The sequence below is a fragment of the Carcharodon carcharias genome, chromosome 4 (assembly GCF_017639515.1).
Source record: "Carcharodon carcharias isolate sCarCar2 chromosome 4, sCarCar2.pri, whole genome shotgun sequence".
Taxonomy (NCBI): domain Eukaryota; kingdom Metazoa; phylum Chordata; class Chondrichthyes; order Lamniformes; family Lamnidae; genus Carcharodon; species Carcharodon carcharias.
The window spans coordinates 159153665-159172154 of record NC_054470.1 but is presented as its reverse complement, the minus strand read 5'-3'; the positions used below and the strand labels follow the sequence as shown (position 1 = coordinate 159172154).

Genomic DNA, 18490 nt, shown 5'->3' with positions numbered 1-18490 from the left:
AATGCAAATTTATAGACAGTGAATGAGGGCAGATCCTTTTCATGGGTGAAAAATCAATCACCACTCATGGCTTCCACTCATGTATTAACAATGGTTGTGAGCTACAGCTGCCAGTCTCCATGAAACTCTACTGCAACATGAGAAAAGAGAGCAGAAAATGGAATACAAACTTTAAAGCCTGAATTTATCCCCTGCCAGGTGCGCGCAATTGGCGAACCTAGGAGTGGATGGGAAACGGGCCCCTGACTGTGATCGACCCCTGACTGCGATTTCACACTGGTTGGCCAATTAAGGTCTGCTCAGTGTGAAACACATCTTCTGAATGGTCAGGAAAGGCCAGGCGGGGGACTGTTGGGCACCGGATCCAATAGTGACCCCACGGGTGCTTTAAAACCGACAAAGGCGGCTCCCTGAAGGCTGCCAGGGGAGAATCTTTAGAGTTGGTCCAATCTCTGGAACAATGGCCTCACCAGTGGCAGGAAATATCAGGCAGGAGGGCAGGTCGGGTGGGCACTAGGCTCTTCGTTTCTTGGGTGAGTGCCTCGCGGTCCTCGTAGAGGAGGTCAGTGTCAGGAGGGACAGTGTCATACCCAAGAGTGGCAGGAGGAGGCCACCACACCTGACCAAAAAAGCCTGGGAGAAGGTGGCAGCGGAGGTCAGCAGCCATGGTGTTGTGAAGCGCACATGGGTGCAGTGCCGCAAAAGGTTCAACAACCTGCTGCGCTCGGCAAGGATGAGTACCGTGTTGGCATGGATCAGTGTGGAGAAGCATTAAGGGCTGGGCACCCCCCCTCCCCCGTGGGGCTCAGGGGTGTTAGAGTCTGAGTGCCAACTGCCAATAATGCCAGAACTGGCCAAGGGGGTGAGCCCTGGCTGCTTGGCCTGAGTGCCTTGCATTTCTAGGGTCACAACTCGAATGTGCCCTGCAAGGTGTTCCCCAGGTGGGGTTGACCAGGTTGCAATGGTGCTGCAGGTAGAGAGTGGACAAATCAATGTTACTCTGTCCTTTCAGGAGAAGACAAGCCATAACATCATCGAGAGGCTAAGGACAGGTGGAGGCCCCCCCAAACCTCCTAATCATGATTGTGTATGAAATGGAACCCAGGTCCCCAGAACATTACTCTGGGTCTCTGGATTTCTAGTCGAGCGACAATACCACTACAGCATCGCCTCCCCCATATCATTTAATTTAAATCTAGTGCTTTATTTCTAAACTTTTGTCATATTTTAGGTTTACTTTTAAACTAAACTTCTGATGAATTTTTTTTCTTTGCTTTCCATATTTTTATTTTAATTTTTTCACAATTTTTTTAAAATTGATATTTCAAAAATTGTCATGGATGTTCTTACACTTCTCACTTGCTTCGCAACTCAAGCTACAAGAAACATTGAGGAATAATAAACTGGGATTTGAATGACAACCTGGGCTTCCTTTATTCATCTCTTGCAGTTTCCAGCATCTGATTCAAAACACTTGGATACACACCAATGCTGTTTAGGTTCTTGAAATAATTTAAATTTTAACTTTAGTGTCTTTTCACTATATCAATTCATATATTAGTTCTAGGGTGCATAAAAAGGATAATGAGTATCTGCAGGCTATTTCTCAATGTGTACATTAGATCCAGTACAAATTGTGTCTTCATCCAATGTCCACATAAAAACATAAATTGGGTTTGGATTCATCCTTTATATTTACTTCACAATGATTTTGTAGTTTGTGCTTTGAACATCCTAAACTTTTTCAAAACAAACTTAGGGCAGAATGTTACACCTCGTGGGTGGGCATGCACCCGACCTGATTGGACATAAAATCACGCGAGATGACATTGGGCAAACGTCCTGACGTCATTCCACATGCGAGCAATCTTCAGGTCGGCGGGCGTACGCAGGTATCAGAGCCACGCCTGCCAACAATTAAAAGGCCATTTAAGACCAATAATGGCAATTGTTTGTGATTTTTCATTACCCATGTGATTTCGCACTCATCGCATGGGCAAAATGGGCAGGTGGGCAGCCCAGTTTTAATGAAACCTCATCCACGGGCAGGATAGAAAGTGTCAGCAGCATTGCCATTGTGAGTAGTCAGGAGTTTAGGAGATAGTTTGCTGCTGGTTGCTTATTTGAACTTGACAGCTTCATCTCTGTTCTGAGCTTCATTCTTAGCACTTCCAGGCTTCACTTCAGGACTCACTGATGTCTCCAAGGCTCCCGGAGAAATTTGACAGTGTGAACCCTTCCAGGTATCAGGCAGCCTTCTATCACCCTGATAATAGTTCAACTTTGCTGTACAAGAAGTCACAAAGGAAATGATGCAGTGCTGATATTTTCTTTTAAGTGTACCTCAGTCTAACAGAAGAGACCATAATTCAGATGTAAGACAACACAAAAGCAACAGTGTATGGATAATCAATTATGACACATCCCCTGCTAAATGGAAAATATGCCTTCAAAGAAACTGGATTACATATGAGATTACGAGTATGATCCTTTCACCTCCAGGCATGGTTTCAAATACAGCGCAGATGGCAGGGACGAAGAGTGTTTTCTTAAAGGATCCTAAGTAAAGTGCAATTAGTCACTTTCAACCTGGTTCCTAATCATACATGGAACAAAGCTTCCTTCAAATTTCATAAAGTTAGCAAAACAAATGCCTTTGCCTTTAAGAGATTGTATTATCCTATCAAGCATCTGCAATGCAGGGAGCTTCTTAAAATAGATCAGACCATTATTGCATAATACTTTGTTTCTTGTGACAAAACATAGGCCAGATCACCATTATAAACTTATGGGTATACAGGATTCAGAATAGAATAGGACTTACCAAAAAAGGGATTTTTCAGGATCTTTCAGCCTGTCTGTGTTGCATTTTTCACACCTGTACACACCCCAACCCATGCCCACCCCACCCCAGCCTCCATATGATTTCACAGGACTTGCATGTGGTTCTTCTGAAATGGCTTCAAGAAGAAGAACAGAAGAAAATGGATCAATAAACGGAAATCTGATTCACGCACTGGGGAAACCCAAATCCAGAAGGGCCATTTGAAATCAGTGCTGAGTTCAAACAGACCACATTTTCATTGGAGCAAGGTTTGTTTTCTATAGAATATGACTTACAATTTTTGAGAGTGGACATGAATGTGCTTAAAAGGTGAATAAGGTCTGTGGAATTGTCAAGCTGTTGAGTTACTTTAATCCCCTGATCTTTAAATTTTGAAAGAAAAACAGCCAGATGTGTCTGAGTTAAAACAAACCAGTGCTTACAATTTCAATGGTTGTTTGTTGACATAAGTCTGAAGGTTATCAATATAGTATTATGACTGTTTGACTGCTTCTACAACCTGTCATTATCACAGTGAAAGGTTGTAATTTCACAGTTTAATTGCTAGCTCCAGGAGGTTATGAAGGGATTAGCTTTCTTTGATGTGGAGCTATGAATACACATTTGTTGTTATCATAAGAGATTAAGTACTTGAAGGGATTTAAATGTATTGAATGGGCTTTCATCAATGAGAGTGTTTTTTTTATACAGAAAAGTCTATAATAGATACTTAGAACTTTATTTCATCTCAGCATGGCTCCTGACATCTGCCCATAGTGGATACTGGGTGAGTTGATATGGATGGAGTAAGGACAAAGAGTGATGGGTGGGCAGCATTGTTTGACATGAGTTGGCAATAAGTTAGCATAGGGGCTATAAGGGTCCATGGTGATGTGGGGGGTTATGGGTTGGCATGGAGGATATGAGCAGCTATTGGGGTGGGTAGAGGGGCATAGGTTGGCATGGGGGTTAGGAGGAGCCATGGAGTGGGTGAGGGCATGAGTTGGCATGGATGGGGCATGGGATTAGGAGTGGCCATGGGGGTGCTTGGGGGCATGAGTTGGCATGGATGGGGCATGGGGAATGGGCAGGCGAGGCCTGGGAGGGCCTAACAGCCTTTATTACAACTGGGACAAAGATCCAGAGCACTGGGGCGGGCCTTTTAACCAGCCTGCCTGGGCACCTGGTAGCCCATGGCTGCCGCTGGCCTGTTTCTGAAGGCAGCAGGCCTGACTCCAGCACTCACCTACACCCTCAAATGAAAATCCAGCCATTCAGGGCTGTTTCTCCCAAGGTATGTCAGACGAGCCTGGAAATTTCCCAACTTTATGCACCTCGCTCAGGAGTGAAAATCCCTGCCCAAATCTTAGCTCCCTGGAAGGCATTGTAACCGACCCCAGCGAAAACCATATTAATAATCCTCAGGTTCTAGAACAGTGAGAGAGCCTGTGCTTGTTTCTCCTTCCTGAACGTTCACTTCTACAGTTGCAATGCAGCTGATGCCTTTCAGTGCCTCTAAGTTGCTGTTTATGAGTAAAGAAGTACAAAGTAAGTATGTCACTGTTGCTTTGTTTGCCCCATCTGCCCATGGTCATTACAACCAGTTAACTGAATCAGGATTTTGTAGACTTTCACTGTTTGATTTTAAAACCATGCCATTGGTGACAGAAAGTATGTCGCACAGTTATTCCTTATCTTATAACCTCTACTCGTAGTTTTGCTGACAACATTGGAATAAACTCCAAATGAATGGTGCTCCCATGATTTATTTCTTATTATAATGCCGCTGTCACGAGATGGAAAAGATCAGATTGAGCCAGTAATTGGGCTTGGGGATTGTGGTGCATAATTTACCCGCTCCCATTCATAGCAAAGCAGGCAGCACACAAACTTCATACTGTTTGCTAATTTAATTGATTGTGGCATGCTGCCCTGCATGAAACATGCTGGAGAGTGGCAGCACATTTCAGCAGAGGGGCCAAGTTCATGTGAGGCTTAAAATTTGCCTCTCCCTGAACAGCACCTTCCAAACCTGCGACCGCTACCATCTGGAAGAGCAAGGGCAGCAGGTAGATGGGAACACCACCACCTGCAAGTTCCCCTCCAAGCCATTCACCACTCTGACTTGGAAATATATCGCCGTTTCTTCACTGTCCCTGGGTCAAAATCCTGGAACTCCCTCCCTAACAGCACTGTGGATGTACCTACATCACATGAACTGCAGCAGTTCAAGAAAGCAGCTCACCACCACCTTCACAAGGGCAATTAGGGATGAGCATTAAATGCTGGCCCAGCCAGCGACACCCACATTCCCTGAAAGAACAAAAAATAAACTACTTAAAGCAAGCCTGAACCTCTTAAAGGGAGGGTGCATTTTGCCTGTTGCAGCCACTGGAACTGGTTCAAGAAGAGCCGAGCAAGGAATGGAAACATTGTAACAGGCCAGAGAGCAGACCCTTAAGTTCTCCAATACACCACTGAGGCATTGGGGCAGGAAGTGGACAGGAGCAAAAAGTTTCTCTTCCCTGAGGGGGCCAGGAGGCAATGGAAACAGACTGCCATTGCACCAGCAAGCCTAGCTCGAGAACCTGAATGTAGTGTCACATTAAGTTCACAAGAGTGACCAAGGTCAATGAAAGCATCTTCTTACGCCATGTCCTTACAAATAAATCACTAGCCTCCCACAGAGGACCACTTACCACTACCCCCTGCTTCATTCATCTACCAAGTCTCCACCAAGCATGACTCATACCCCATATTCATTGCCTCACCTCATCCTAACACACTTAGCATGCTGCAAGCCTCACACTCATATCTCACAGCTCACACACTACCAGCTATTCAACTGTAGCAGGCATGTCACTCAAAGATGTAGCACCACACTCACTGACACTCTTCCCTCTCTCTTGTAGGGCAAGATGGCCAATAATTTGAGGCAGAAATACCCGACAGGCAAGGCTGATGTCCTTACCTATTGGAAGTAACAGTGCTGGTAATCTTTGGAGGGACCCACAACAAGGCCAGTGACAGGACTGAGACCAGAAGATGACAGAATGTTCTTACCTAATCCTCCTCACATCCCACCTTCCCCTCATCCCACAGTCTCTTCTGATTTACAAGCTGCAGAGGGTGTAAGCATCCATCTCTTGCATTCATCCCTTTTTTCACCCCAAGCCCACCCTTGTGCCTTTTTCCTTTCACGTACCCAAGAACTGGCACCTTGTCAAGAACTGCTGCAGGACTCTGAAGTGCAAGAGGAACAAGAGACTGATGAAGAAGAAATGCCATCACCAGATCTCATACTCACAGTCACTGGATCAGATACTGGCACTGTATATATCTTAGATAGCATAGCAGTGGGATCTACATGTGCTGGGCAGAATTTAATTGGCCACTTAAGGACCTCAATTGGCCTCCGTGAGGGAAGGCCGTCCTCTACCTTCCCCACCCTAACTGAATTGGAAAGGGTAGGGAAGGTGACAAGCATCCCACTCCCCACTTCCCTTCCCAATAATATGCACCAACAACACCACCTCGCCCCCTCCACCCCACCCCCATCCGCCTGGGGCTGTTACTGCTGTCACCCTGGGACACTGGCAGTGGTGACTCTGTGGGGCACAAACCTGTTGTCCTCTCTCAGGATGACAGCGTCTGTCCTCCCACCACTGCCACTCTGACAGTGCCCTTGCTGTTGCCTGTTAGCCAGCCAGTCTAAAATGCAGCCACCCATGTCAAGATGGTGCAGTCTGAAGCTGGGCCCTCTAGACCCAGAGCTGCTCAAGGGCATCTTGTCAGGTCATCTGCAATGTCCCCCAGTGAAAGTCAGCGGTCTTCCGCTAGCCAAGCCAAGTCACTAGGGTAGCACTGTATTCACCTGTTGTTCTATTCTTCCTGCCAAAATGGAAAACCTCATATTTTCCCATTATACACCATCGGCCTAATTTTTGCTCACTCACTTAACCTATCTTTATCCCTTTGCAGACCCTCTGTATCCTCCTGACTCGACCACCAGTTTCAGCCACAGAACGGGTGCCTCTGACTCCAAAACAACGTCCGAATCCAACTTTCTCAAATGCTCCCATTCTAACACAGTACAGGTTTGATCCTTGCATTTGGCACAACATTCCGAAGACAGTCTTCTTCCACCCAGTGCCAGGTAGTCAACCAATATTTAACAGTGTACTGGTGATTGGCGGCCTTCATTTGCTTTGTTCTCTTACCATAATGAGGGATGATGGCCCAAGCCATGGCAGATGCATAGATTCCTCCAATCATCCAGAACATGCAGAGCCAGCTCAAGTGCTCACCACGCTTTTCCCGGGCCAAGACTTCAGCAAAATAGGAAAACACAACTGGAACTGCTCCTCCAATCCTGGGTTAATAAGACAAAACAATATCTTAGATGTCTTTGTGGATACCACTGTGATTTCTAAGTCTTATTGTCCCTTTTCATACACAGAGACAATAAAGTCCTTGGTGTCTGCAAAGTTCACGTGACAGCATTACTGAGAAATCTTAAGGTGAAATATGTTACAAAATTCAACACCGCACCGACTGAGTAGAGCTCTTTCAATAAGCAATGAATCACTATCCCCACCAAAACCACAATAGCTCAACACAATGTTTACAAGATGGATATAGTGTAATTTTTTCAATGTAATGTTAATGAGTGGCAAAACTCAGCTGCCTGGCTAGAAACACTGCATTATTAAATATTTTACAGTATATTCCTGTATCCTCAAGGTGATTTTGTGCTATTCATTCCTGGGAAATTCAGTACCTAAAATGGGTGCAAAACACATTAATCAGAACCAACAGTAAATAGTTGACAAAATTGACACAAGATATTTATATAACAGAAGCAAATACCTTAACCACCCTGTCTAAATAGACATTTCAAATTAGGAGTAGGAAGGAAAGTCAGGAGTAACTTTTCACCTAAGGGGTAATAGATTTGTGGAACAAATTACCAGAAAAAACAGAGAAGCCAACATATAAACAGGTTCAAGAGCGAATCAAGAGCTACATTAGCTCTGAATATCACAGTAATTTGCATATCATCATTAAGGTACAGTAAGTTTTGAGCATTGGCATTAACTGAATGGGTGCCAACTTGTACTGAAAGTCCTAAAAATCCTCCTAACAGTTACTGGGCATAACTCATGTTAACACACTGCTATTGTATTTCCTGTGTTTTTCATTGTTAATTCCTATTAAGAGTTATTTCAGTACAGCAAAAGCAAAATACATAAAAAGATCTGCATATTTAAAGAGAAAAGATAAATTAACATTTTGGGAACAGGCATTTCAGCATAAACAATGAAAGGTCTTTGTCTGAAACATTAAATTATCTTTTCTGCTTTCAGATGCTGATTGGCCTACCTTGAATTTCCCAAATCCTGTGCCTTTAATACAAGCATTTGTATATTTTGCTCTTAAAATTCTTTGCATTTTGGAGATATATTAGAAATTTCAGGCCTATTCCATAAGTCAGTATATATACATTTTTTTAGCTGCTTTTCAGCCTTATGAAAAGGGTATTTAGGGGGTGAATCTTCCAGACTTCAAAAATCTTTCAGCGTCAGGACCATTTTTAGATCCTGATCTCATTTGCAGCAGCAAGTGGTCAGGCGTGATCTTATCTGAGCTGGCCAGTAAGGAACCTGCCTCAGAGTGCACTGTTCAATGAGGCACACTGAGCAAGTGGGAACTGGGTATACCGCAGGCCATTATTCAGGTGGCCAACAGCCTTCACAGTGTTGCTGAGAGGCAAGCAGCAGGAGTGGGAAGGACGCACTGGAGGCGCCATCATTATCAGGGTGGGGTGAGGGGAGGGCGGGTGCAGCTGGGACTGATGCACTATCAAAGACATCAATCTCCAGAGGATCCTCGCCACATGGCGAGCCTTTGACATTAGCTTTGCTATTTCTTGCTGGTAAAAATGAAAAAGCATTGAAATCTCATGCAGCTCCAACCTCCTGCAGTGCGACCTCTCCTCTGACTAATGGCATAGTGGAGGCGGCCTGTGCAATGGTGAGAAATTGCCTTAAGCTGGGAAAACAAAACCCTAAAAATTGATCCTCTAAGTACCATGATAGGCTCCCTGGCATAGACACGTGGGCTACTAGCATTGGACCCAGCCTGCCCAATGCATTTTTTTCCTAATTTTACTTGCCCCCTGCATCTAAATCAGTCTCCAAGGGCCTGGGAAAATCCACCCCGCCCTCCCCCCGACCTGCAAAGGACTGCACCCACAGAATTATTCCTCCTCTTTTTTTTAATAGGTGGAAAATAAAACAACATTTAGAAGGTGAAATTCAACTCCGACAGGGCAGGAAAAAAGCAGCAGTGTTTCGGCCAGCCCTTATACAACCTGCCTGATTTTCCAATCCAATAAAGTACCACAGATCATGGCATAAAAGTCGACCTACAAAGCCTCAAAATCCTTCCAAAAACGGGAATTGATTTATATGCCGAGTATAAAATGTGAACTGTCAGGGTTAGCGTAAGGGTCACCAATTTGAAATGTGAAAAAAGAAAAACAACACCAGTAATTCAAATTAAAATCAATGTGACACATTTTATTGATTGGACTAATTCTACAAACATACTGATAATCACAACATTATACAAACTGCCAAATTTTTGCATCAAAATCTTTTGTTCGTCTCCATGTGATCTTGGTCTTCTGCAGCAACACTAGACATTGTTTTACCATAATATGGCTACACCAATAAGCTGCTGCTCTGAAATCTTTGCTGAACTCAGGATTTGATTTGGCCCACTTAGGTACCTGTATACACCTTGCATTTCTGGTGACGATGTAACCATTCTGATGATTATCGAGGACCCATTCCGATACATGCTTCTCAAGATCAGGCTAGTGGCCGGTCCTTGTTCTCATGGCGCATATGGTCTTGGGCATCTTCTTCAGGGGGATTCCTCCTTCTTCCATTCTCGCACCAGTTTTTCACTAACACCCAATTTCCTCGTTGCAGCACATTTTTGGTTTGAAACTAGCTTCATACTTCATTCTTTATGCTGGAAGATCCATTTCTGCTCATTGTTCATCATGCGCAGTCTGCTCTGCGTGGGCATATCTTAAACTCCCATGCACCTTCTTGGCGACAGGGCCCATGCCACTTGCTTGATGCACGACTTATAAGGCAAGTAAAACATCTATGAGGTGAAAAATTGAGGCTGACTCCTAATGCAAACATAGCATTTCTTAGCAGAAATAAAGGGTTGATTTTATGCTGAGTATAGGTCTAAACATGGGCTTGAATTTTTCAGTCAGTAGTGGGGCTTGGCGGGAGTGGGCGGGGCTGGTCACGGAGCCAATTGCTGCCCATGATCGGCTCCATGCCACCATTTTACACTGGCGCGCCAATTTAGGCACGCAGGCAAAAGAGTACTTCAATCTCCCTGAGGCACAGAGCTACCTCAGGAAGACTGAATCGCTATTGAAATTATTAAATCAATGGAATAAAAATGTATTTAAACATGTCCCCTCATGTGGCTGTGTCACATGAAGTGGGACATGTTTTTATATTTTGGACAACTTTTAAACTTAATTAATAAAAGCTTTAAAAAACATGAAGGCCACTTGGCCTTTTTGCCTGCCCGCCAAATGAAACATTATGGGCAGAATTTTGCCTTCGGTGGGCAGGGGGGCGGGACCCGCTCGCCGACACGTAAAATGACGCGGGATGACTTCGGGGGGACCCCCTGATGTCGCCCCGCCCCATTTAAATTTTCAGGAAGGTGGAGGCACAGCCAATTGTGGCCATTGACAGGATCATTAAAACAATTAAAGGACCTGCCCATCGAATCTTAAGGTTGGTGGGCAGGCCAGGAGCTCCAGCGGGCAATAGAAACACATGAAACCTCATCCACCGGCAGGATGAGGCTTCATGTAGGGATTTAAAAAGTTTAATAAAGTTTTAGTGTAATTTATGAACATGTCCCATCTCATGTGACATTGGGGGACATGTTAAAGATTTTTATTTCTATTTTTAATGTTTTTAGAACAGTCAGCGATCTCCCTGAGGCTGCACTTAGCCGCGGGGAGGTTGCGCTCTTTCGTGTGCATGAGGGAAAGAGCGCACTCTCGCTTTTGGGGAATCCCCCCCCCCCCCGCCCGCGCAGGAAGCGCTAGGGACCTCACGCTGGGCGGGCCTTAATTGGCCTGCCAACGTAAAATGGCAGTGGGGCCCGCTTCTCTGGCGGGGATCAGCTCCCCGCCTGCTGCAGATTGGGTCGGGCCTGCGCTCCCGCCCGACAGGCAGAAAACTCTGCCCTATGAGACAGTGCGATGATGTCAGGATGCACGCCCAACATCATCACGCATCAGTTTACATATCGGCATGTCGGGCCCATCTCCATACGCTGACTGAAAAATCCTGCCCATGATTTTTAGTGCCGAAAAATTGGGGTAATCTTATACACCAGGTAGACTTATACATTGTGATCTACGGCATCTAGAATGGTAGGCAGCATTTCAAGAGTGATCATACTGATATGATCATATCTTGCAGAGACTCATTTCCTGAAATGCATACTCTGATCATACAAGATCCTAAGATTATAAATATTATTCAGCTCTTCAATCCACAAGTGCTATCACTTTTCTTTGGGAATTTGTTCTGTCCTCTGGAAATATTCCTCATCGTTTCTTCTCAATCAGTTGCAGACCTAAACATTATGGGACTGAAAACCCAGGAGCACTGTCCTGCCAATTTGAGGGGTCAGTGAGAGGACACCTCATTAGTACAGGGCTCAAGGGGGCCAGATCCATTATGCTGCTGGAAGCTTCAGCCCCCATCAGCTATTCACCCAGGCCCACCCTCGGTAATCACATTAATACTCCCTTCAGCCCTCTGTGGATTCTAAACTCATTTAATCTAATTTAGTAATGAGCTTCATGTTAGCATGTCATTTGAAAGTACTCTTTCTAATTGCATTTAATAGAGAAAGGTGAAAAGAAGAAAAGATTCATGCACTGAGAATCTAAAGTTGATTCATGCACTGAGAATCTAAAGTTAGCTGCTTTCCAACGGATTCTACAATTTGACTCCAATGTTACACATTTTTCCTCCTCTTGTATTCTCGCTATGGTGAATTCAATAGATCACTCCATTTCCTGTAATCTAATTTCCTTTATTACAGAATCTCAAAACATTGTGGAATTATTTGCCTCTTTCTCTCTTCCCTTTCCCTTTTCATTTTCAAGCTTCCCAAGCCCACGCTCGGTGGTCAATTCTTATTATTTTCTGATTTACCTAGTGTTCTCTCCTAATCTATTTGACTTCGCTTATGTTATCAGCCTTGGTCTTTCACCCAGGAGCGAAGCAGAATGCTTCATAAACAGGGTGCTAATGTCAGGAATTTGATGCAAGTGGGAATTCAATACAGAGGGGGTAGGAGGTACCATGTTTTATTCTTCTTTTAACCTCCAGTAGCTGATGAGTGATTTTCTTTTGCCTCGAAGCTAGGAGACTATAAACTTGCATTTACTTCACTAAATTAGTAACTAATTAACTAATCAAATAAATAAATAGATAAGGTTAGACAGACATGGTAGGTTAGGTAGTGTGCTGTAACTTTGACATGTGGGAGTTTATGGAGAGCATTGCAATCCTGGACAACCATATCTTTATATCTGCAGCATGAGCAACTTTGGCCCAGGGTTCTTGAGTTGGAGTCCGAGTTGCAGACATCACGGGGTATCAGGAGGGGAAAGAGTTACTAGAGCACTTTATTCCAGGAGGCCATCACATCCCTTAGGGTAAGTATAACGGTAGAGTTGGTTAATGGTCAGGGAAAGGAGAGTGTGACTGTGTCAGACAGATATGGGGATCTAGGGTGTAGTGGCGGACGAGCCTCAACCTTTACTTTAACCAACAGGTACGAAGTACTTCCTATCCATGCTGATGATTACAAGGACTGCAGGGTGAATTGGCAAACTGACCATAGCTCCATGACGCAGGAAACCAGTCAAGTAGGGAGCATAAATAGGAATGTGGTTGTGATACGGGCGAGTACAGTCACGGGGATAGATATTGTTGTTTGCAGTTGTGACTGGGAGTTCCAAAGATTGGGCTGCCTGTCTGGATCCAAGGTTAAGGACATCTCCTGGTGACTGGAGATGACCTTGGAATGGGAGGAGGAGAATCTAGTTGTCTTGATCCATGGAAATGATGACATAGGCAGAATTAGGAATGTGGAGTTAAAGTCCAAATTTAAAATGCAGGATCTTAGAGGTGATCATTTGTGGCTTGTTACCTGGCATTGATTCAAAAGTCATAGGATTTAAACTGAAATGGGTGGAGAGGGGTCAGGTGAAGGGAGAGTTAGAAATCTAAAGAGAAATTTCTAGGCCATACAGAAGTGTAACAATTCAGGAAGTAACAAGCAGAATGGGACAGAAAGGAACAGGAGATTTAATGGTAATAGTGCATCAGTGAATAAGTTCCACGCAAAGGATGGTGGTGAAAAAATAAAATTAACCAATTTTTATCTGAATGCGCAAAGCATTCATAAGAAAATAGATGTATTAGCTACACAAATGGAGATCAATGATTTTGATCTAATTGCCATAACAGAGACATGGGGACAAATTTTTAAATGCCTGCGGGGTCGACACCCAGCGTGGGCGCAATTTGAAAATCGCAATCCAGGGGCTGAATTTTCCCCCGTCAGGAGGGAAGTTGAAGGACAGGCGCGCACAGGCGCACTTCCAATCGGCGCCCCGATCAGGGGCACACCGCCCTTTTACGTGGGCATGCCAATTAAGACCCGTCCAGTGTGACATCCACATGGAAGCGCTATGATCTCCCTCTGTGGGCGGAAGGGAATCCCGAGAGTGCGGTCTTCCGCGCATGTGTACGAAAGAGTGCACTCATCTCCCTGAGGCTAAGTGCTGCCTCAGGGAGATCGGCTGTAAATGTGAAAAAGCTCAAAATAGTAAAATAAAATTTTCCTAACATGCCCCCTCATGTGGCTTTATTAAAATTTTTTAAAACCTAAAAACCTAAAATTTTTTTCTATTTGCCGCCGGGGCTCCTGGCTTGCCCACCAACCTTAAGGTTAGATGGGCAGGTCCTTTACTTACTTAATTGACTCTGTCAATGGCCTCAATTGGCTATTGACAGGTTGGCGGGTGCGCAGCTGATTTTGCTGCCTCCCCCCCCCACCTACCTGAAAATTTAAATGGGGCGCAGTGACATCGGGAGTTCCGCCCGACGTCACCGCGCGTCATTTTACACATTGGCGAGCAAGGGGTGGGGCCCACTCGCTGACGGGAAAATCCTGCCCCAGGGGATCATCTTGGGGGGGGAGGGGGGGTTGCAGGAAGGGAACAGGAAACCTTGCTGCCAATTAATAGCCCATTAGGTTCCTTTAGGAACCTGTTAAGGGTCCGGGGCTTTCAGAAATGCAACTTTAAGATCTGAATCTGGCAGCCCTGAAAACTCTGGTGCAAGTCAGTGCACAACTGTCGGGTTCATGCTGGGCTAAAGAGAAATTCCTCCTATGGCAATGCAAGTTATCAGGCCTTCAGGTAATCTGTACTGGAATATGTGCATTACCTTACTTTGGCTTGGTTGCCCTCGTGATCAATCATTTATCCTCCATAGCCTGCTCTCTTCAGCAAGGCAGCAACAGACCCCAAGATGGCTGCCAGTGGCACCAGGTGGTAGCTCCCACTTCCTGGAGGTGCACTAGTTGGGCGCCAAACTCGCCTCCTGCCCAATTAGAGCGTTTATATTTAAAAACGGCATCAGTTGAGGTGCAGGGTACAGGACCCGGAATTCACAGTCTCAGGATAAGGGACCAATCGTTTAGCTCTGAGATGGGAAGAAATTTATTGACTCAGAGAGTTGTGAACCTTTGTAATTGTCTACCCCAGAGGGTTGTGGATGCTCCACTGCTGAGCGTACTTGAAGTTAAGATAACAGATTTTTTTTTTTGGCTCTCAGGGAATCAGGGAGTGGGTGAGACTGTGCCCCAACTTCCCTCCAGGAGATACAGCCTCTCAGTGTTCATCCTGTCAAGTCCCTTCAGAATCTTGTATGTTTCAACGAGTTCATTTTTTATTCTTTGAAACTCCAGAGAGTAGAGGCCCAATTTAACAGGTGGGAAAATAGAGTTGAGACATAAGATTAGTCGCGATCATATTTAATGGTGGAGCAGGCTTGATGGGCCATACTCCCCCTATTTCTTGTGTAAGATAAGAGCTTCTGAATGTTACATTCTCAGTAAACAAATGTCATTGCAATTACAGAGAAATAAATAGAATTTCCAGCAGAGGAACAGGCCATCCTGCCCCATTGGTTTATGCTGTGCTTGTACCTCGCACAAGCCTCCACTTCATCTAACAGTATCAACATAACTTTCTATTCCTTGCTCAAGCATTTGCCTAGTTTCCCCTTAAATGTATCAAATGAATGCTATAAAAAAATTTCACCTTTCTTCTTGCTAACTAGGATCAGAAAGTAATTTGTAAATGGCATATAAATATTAAATTCATTAGTAAATTAGGTCAATGCATTCTATAATGTGTCAGATATTTACAAACTAAAATAGGTGATAATGAGATTTAGGCTTTTAATGAGATGCTGATGATACCCTTTCAATGGAAGCGCTGTATAATTAAAGCCTTGCTGTGGTGTGATAACGTGGCAGCAAATCTTACCCAAATCCAGCAAAGAATCGGCAGAAGAGGAAGAGCCCATAACCCTGGACAAAGGATGAAAGAAAGGCAAAGAATCCGTTGACGGACATACAAATGATGAGGGCTTGCCGCCGGCCGATCTTGTCTGCTAGGCCACCCCAGAAAAAGGCCCCCAACATCATCCCAAGGTACACTATACTTCCTGCAATAAAACACAGATGGTCTTTGTTTAGTCACAGCTACCAAATATTACCTCAGCGGAGTATTTCTTTTGAGCCTACTTTGTATTTTGAACATCTTAAAAAAACTCCACTGTTGCAACATAGTTTGAACCACCTTTGCAACTATTCATTGAGTCAGCTGCTGCAGGATTTTTTTTTTGTTTAGCAATGTGATCTTAGTTTGTATTAGTTATAATTTTTATTTAGGTGAGTTGATTAATGAGTCTTCTGGAGCCTATATGCATCACCTGCTGTCATACTACAAATTTCCATCTTTCACTATCACTTAATTCATTCATCCCAACCAAATGAGTGAGAAGACGATGCAAAGTACAAGGGTCTCCATGTTTGCACAGAATCATTGCAACACCAAACAGCATGCTGCCATTTTTCTTGTTACCTTTTCAGATTTAATATTGATAACCAGTCACTACTATTATGTAAGGATAGGAGTCCCTTAAATTTAGATCAGGAAGGAAACCTTGGAAGGAATTTCCCTCTGATAATCAATAGGAATTAGTGCCTCCAGCTCTATGGAAGACTGTATTTCCAGCTGTGTGGCTAGAGCCATATAAACATAATTTTTTAACCTTGTTACTGGTGGAAGTCAAGTATTTATACATGAAATTAGATTGGCTGTTCCAATGATACATTCTTTCCAGTTCCTACTTACAAGACTAGAATACCTTCCAAAGCTTCTTGACTCACAGAATGGGTTCAGTTGGGAGTGGTATAGCAGTCTGAAGGAGACAAAGATGCACATGGTACAGACAGCAGATAATGTTTTCCTTCTTAAACAGCTTGCAACCCCTTCTTCCACCTTACAACCACTTAAGAGACTGGAATATCTCCATAGATGTCCTACACTCACTGTCAAGCGACATGAATCTTTCCAACTCCTGGGGGTACAACCTTTTTCTCTTATTACCTCACACTTGTACAAAGCAAAAACTCTCTTCAGCCACAATCATGAATTGGGCCTGTTCTTCTAAGCTTCCAGCCTCTCTCAAAGTGAAACATTTCCTTCCCAACTTCTCCTTCAAGTCTAACTTTCACAGGGACCTCTTTAATGTTCGAGGCACTGACACAGGCCTGACCTATTCTTTCAACTATGTCAAATCCCCTCAGGATCTTATATGTTTCAACAAGATCACCTCTCATTCTTTTAAACTCCAATGTTTATCGACTCAATCTGCTCAATCTTTCCTCATAAACTAACCCCTTCATCCCAGTAATGGGCAAAGGAACCTTGTCTGAACTGCTTCTAATGTAATTATATCCTTTCTTAAGTAAGGAGACCAAAACCGTATGCAGTCCCCTTACAATAAACACCAACGTTCCACTTGCCTTCCTGATCGCTTGCCGTACCTACATACTAATTTTTTGTGTTGATGTACCAGAACACCCTGATCCCTCTGTAACATAGAGTTCTCCATTTAAATAATATTCTGCTTTTCTATCCTTCCTGCCAAAGTTTCTCGGATTATACTCCAGCTGCCAAATTTTTGCCCACTCACTTAACCTATCTAAATCTGACTAAATTCCTTTGTAGATACTTTATGTCCTCTTGAAAACTTAACTTCCTATCTATCTTTGTATCATAAGCAAATTTAGCTACCATACATTCAGTCCCTTCATCCAAGTCATTGATATAGATTGGAAATAGTTGAGGCAACAATACTCTTGCCTGTGCCACTCCACTTGTTACAACTTGCCAACTCGAAAATGACCCACTTATCCCTACTCTCTGCTTCCTGTTAGCTAACCAATCTTCTATCACTGTACTATCACTAAGCCAATGAATGCTCTTGTTAGAGTTACACAGGCAGTTTGGCCCTCATGACTCAGAGCTGATTGAGGTCACTCACACATCCATCTGTAGTGTCCTCAAGGCAAGCTCTGCTGCCTTCCACTTACCAAGCAGTAGTTACTAGGAATGCAACCCGTAGGAGCAATAGGATAGGTTAATGAGAACACAAGACAGGCACTACAGGGTTTCACAAGGGCGATTCTTAAATATTCCTGGAAAATATTTGACAAAGGTGAAATTAAGTTGTTTGATAAATTCTTTTTCTGGTATGGATATGGATATGTATGCAATTATAGTGAAGTGAGAGCAAGGCCCATATGGCTGGACTGATGGAAGGCAATGGGGTGATGGTGCTGATAAGGGTTGCAGGACTCTGGCAGCTAGAGGCACAGATTTGTCCTTTTCCCTCTTTGTCTTCCTGCTGCTTCCCCTCCAACACTTCTTACTGCCCGGGTAGTGGGACGGATCTGTTCCTGATGGCAGCAAAGTTATGGAGCATGCAGATGACCACAAATCAGTATTAACAGTAGTAGCTATTCTGCATTCAGCCATCGTAGTATAATTGTTTCTGAGGTGCATTTCCTGCAGTGTGGGAGGGATCAGTTATTTCTGCTGAAGCCAGACTTTCCAAGGATGTCACAGCTATTTACAGTTTGTAATGTGTTACAGCGTCATTAAGCCAGATTAGTACAACTAGCAAGTCTTCTCAGCTTCTGCTGCTGGCTCGCACAGACACGGATCAACACACTTATGCCCATTTATATTTCAGAGCTACTGCAACTGTATTATCTATAATTTCTTGCAATATCTGAATTGAAACCTATCTAACAGAGTATTTAGACTCATTAGAAATAGAAGATTTCCATCCTATCTGTATTGTCTGGATCTGTATTCAAGCACCAGAAGGGAATCGTTACTATTCCACATTACCCCACACTTAGTGTTAAGCAGTTGTATTTTAA

General features: G+C 43.9%; 1 protein-coding gene across 2 annotated transcripts in view; it reads right to left on the bottom strand.

The window, feature by feature from the left end:
- sv2ca (synaptic vesicle glycoprotein 2Ca) overlaps positions 1-18490 on the bottom strand; it is a 179360-nt gene that overhangs the window by 93595 nt on the left and 67275 nt on the right. For both annotated transcript variants that reach the window (XM_041186439.1, XM_041186440.1), the window contains exons 2-3: positions 15519-15699; positions 7045-7196 (exon numbers count right to left, since the gene is read on the bottom strand). In XM_041186439.1, coding sequence (XP_041042373.1) covers positions 7045-7196; positions 15519-15699 — 333 coding nt within the window. The remainder of the gene's footprint in view (positions 1-7044; positions 7197-15518; positions 15700-18490) is intronic.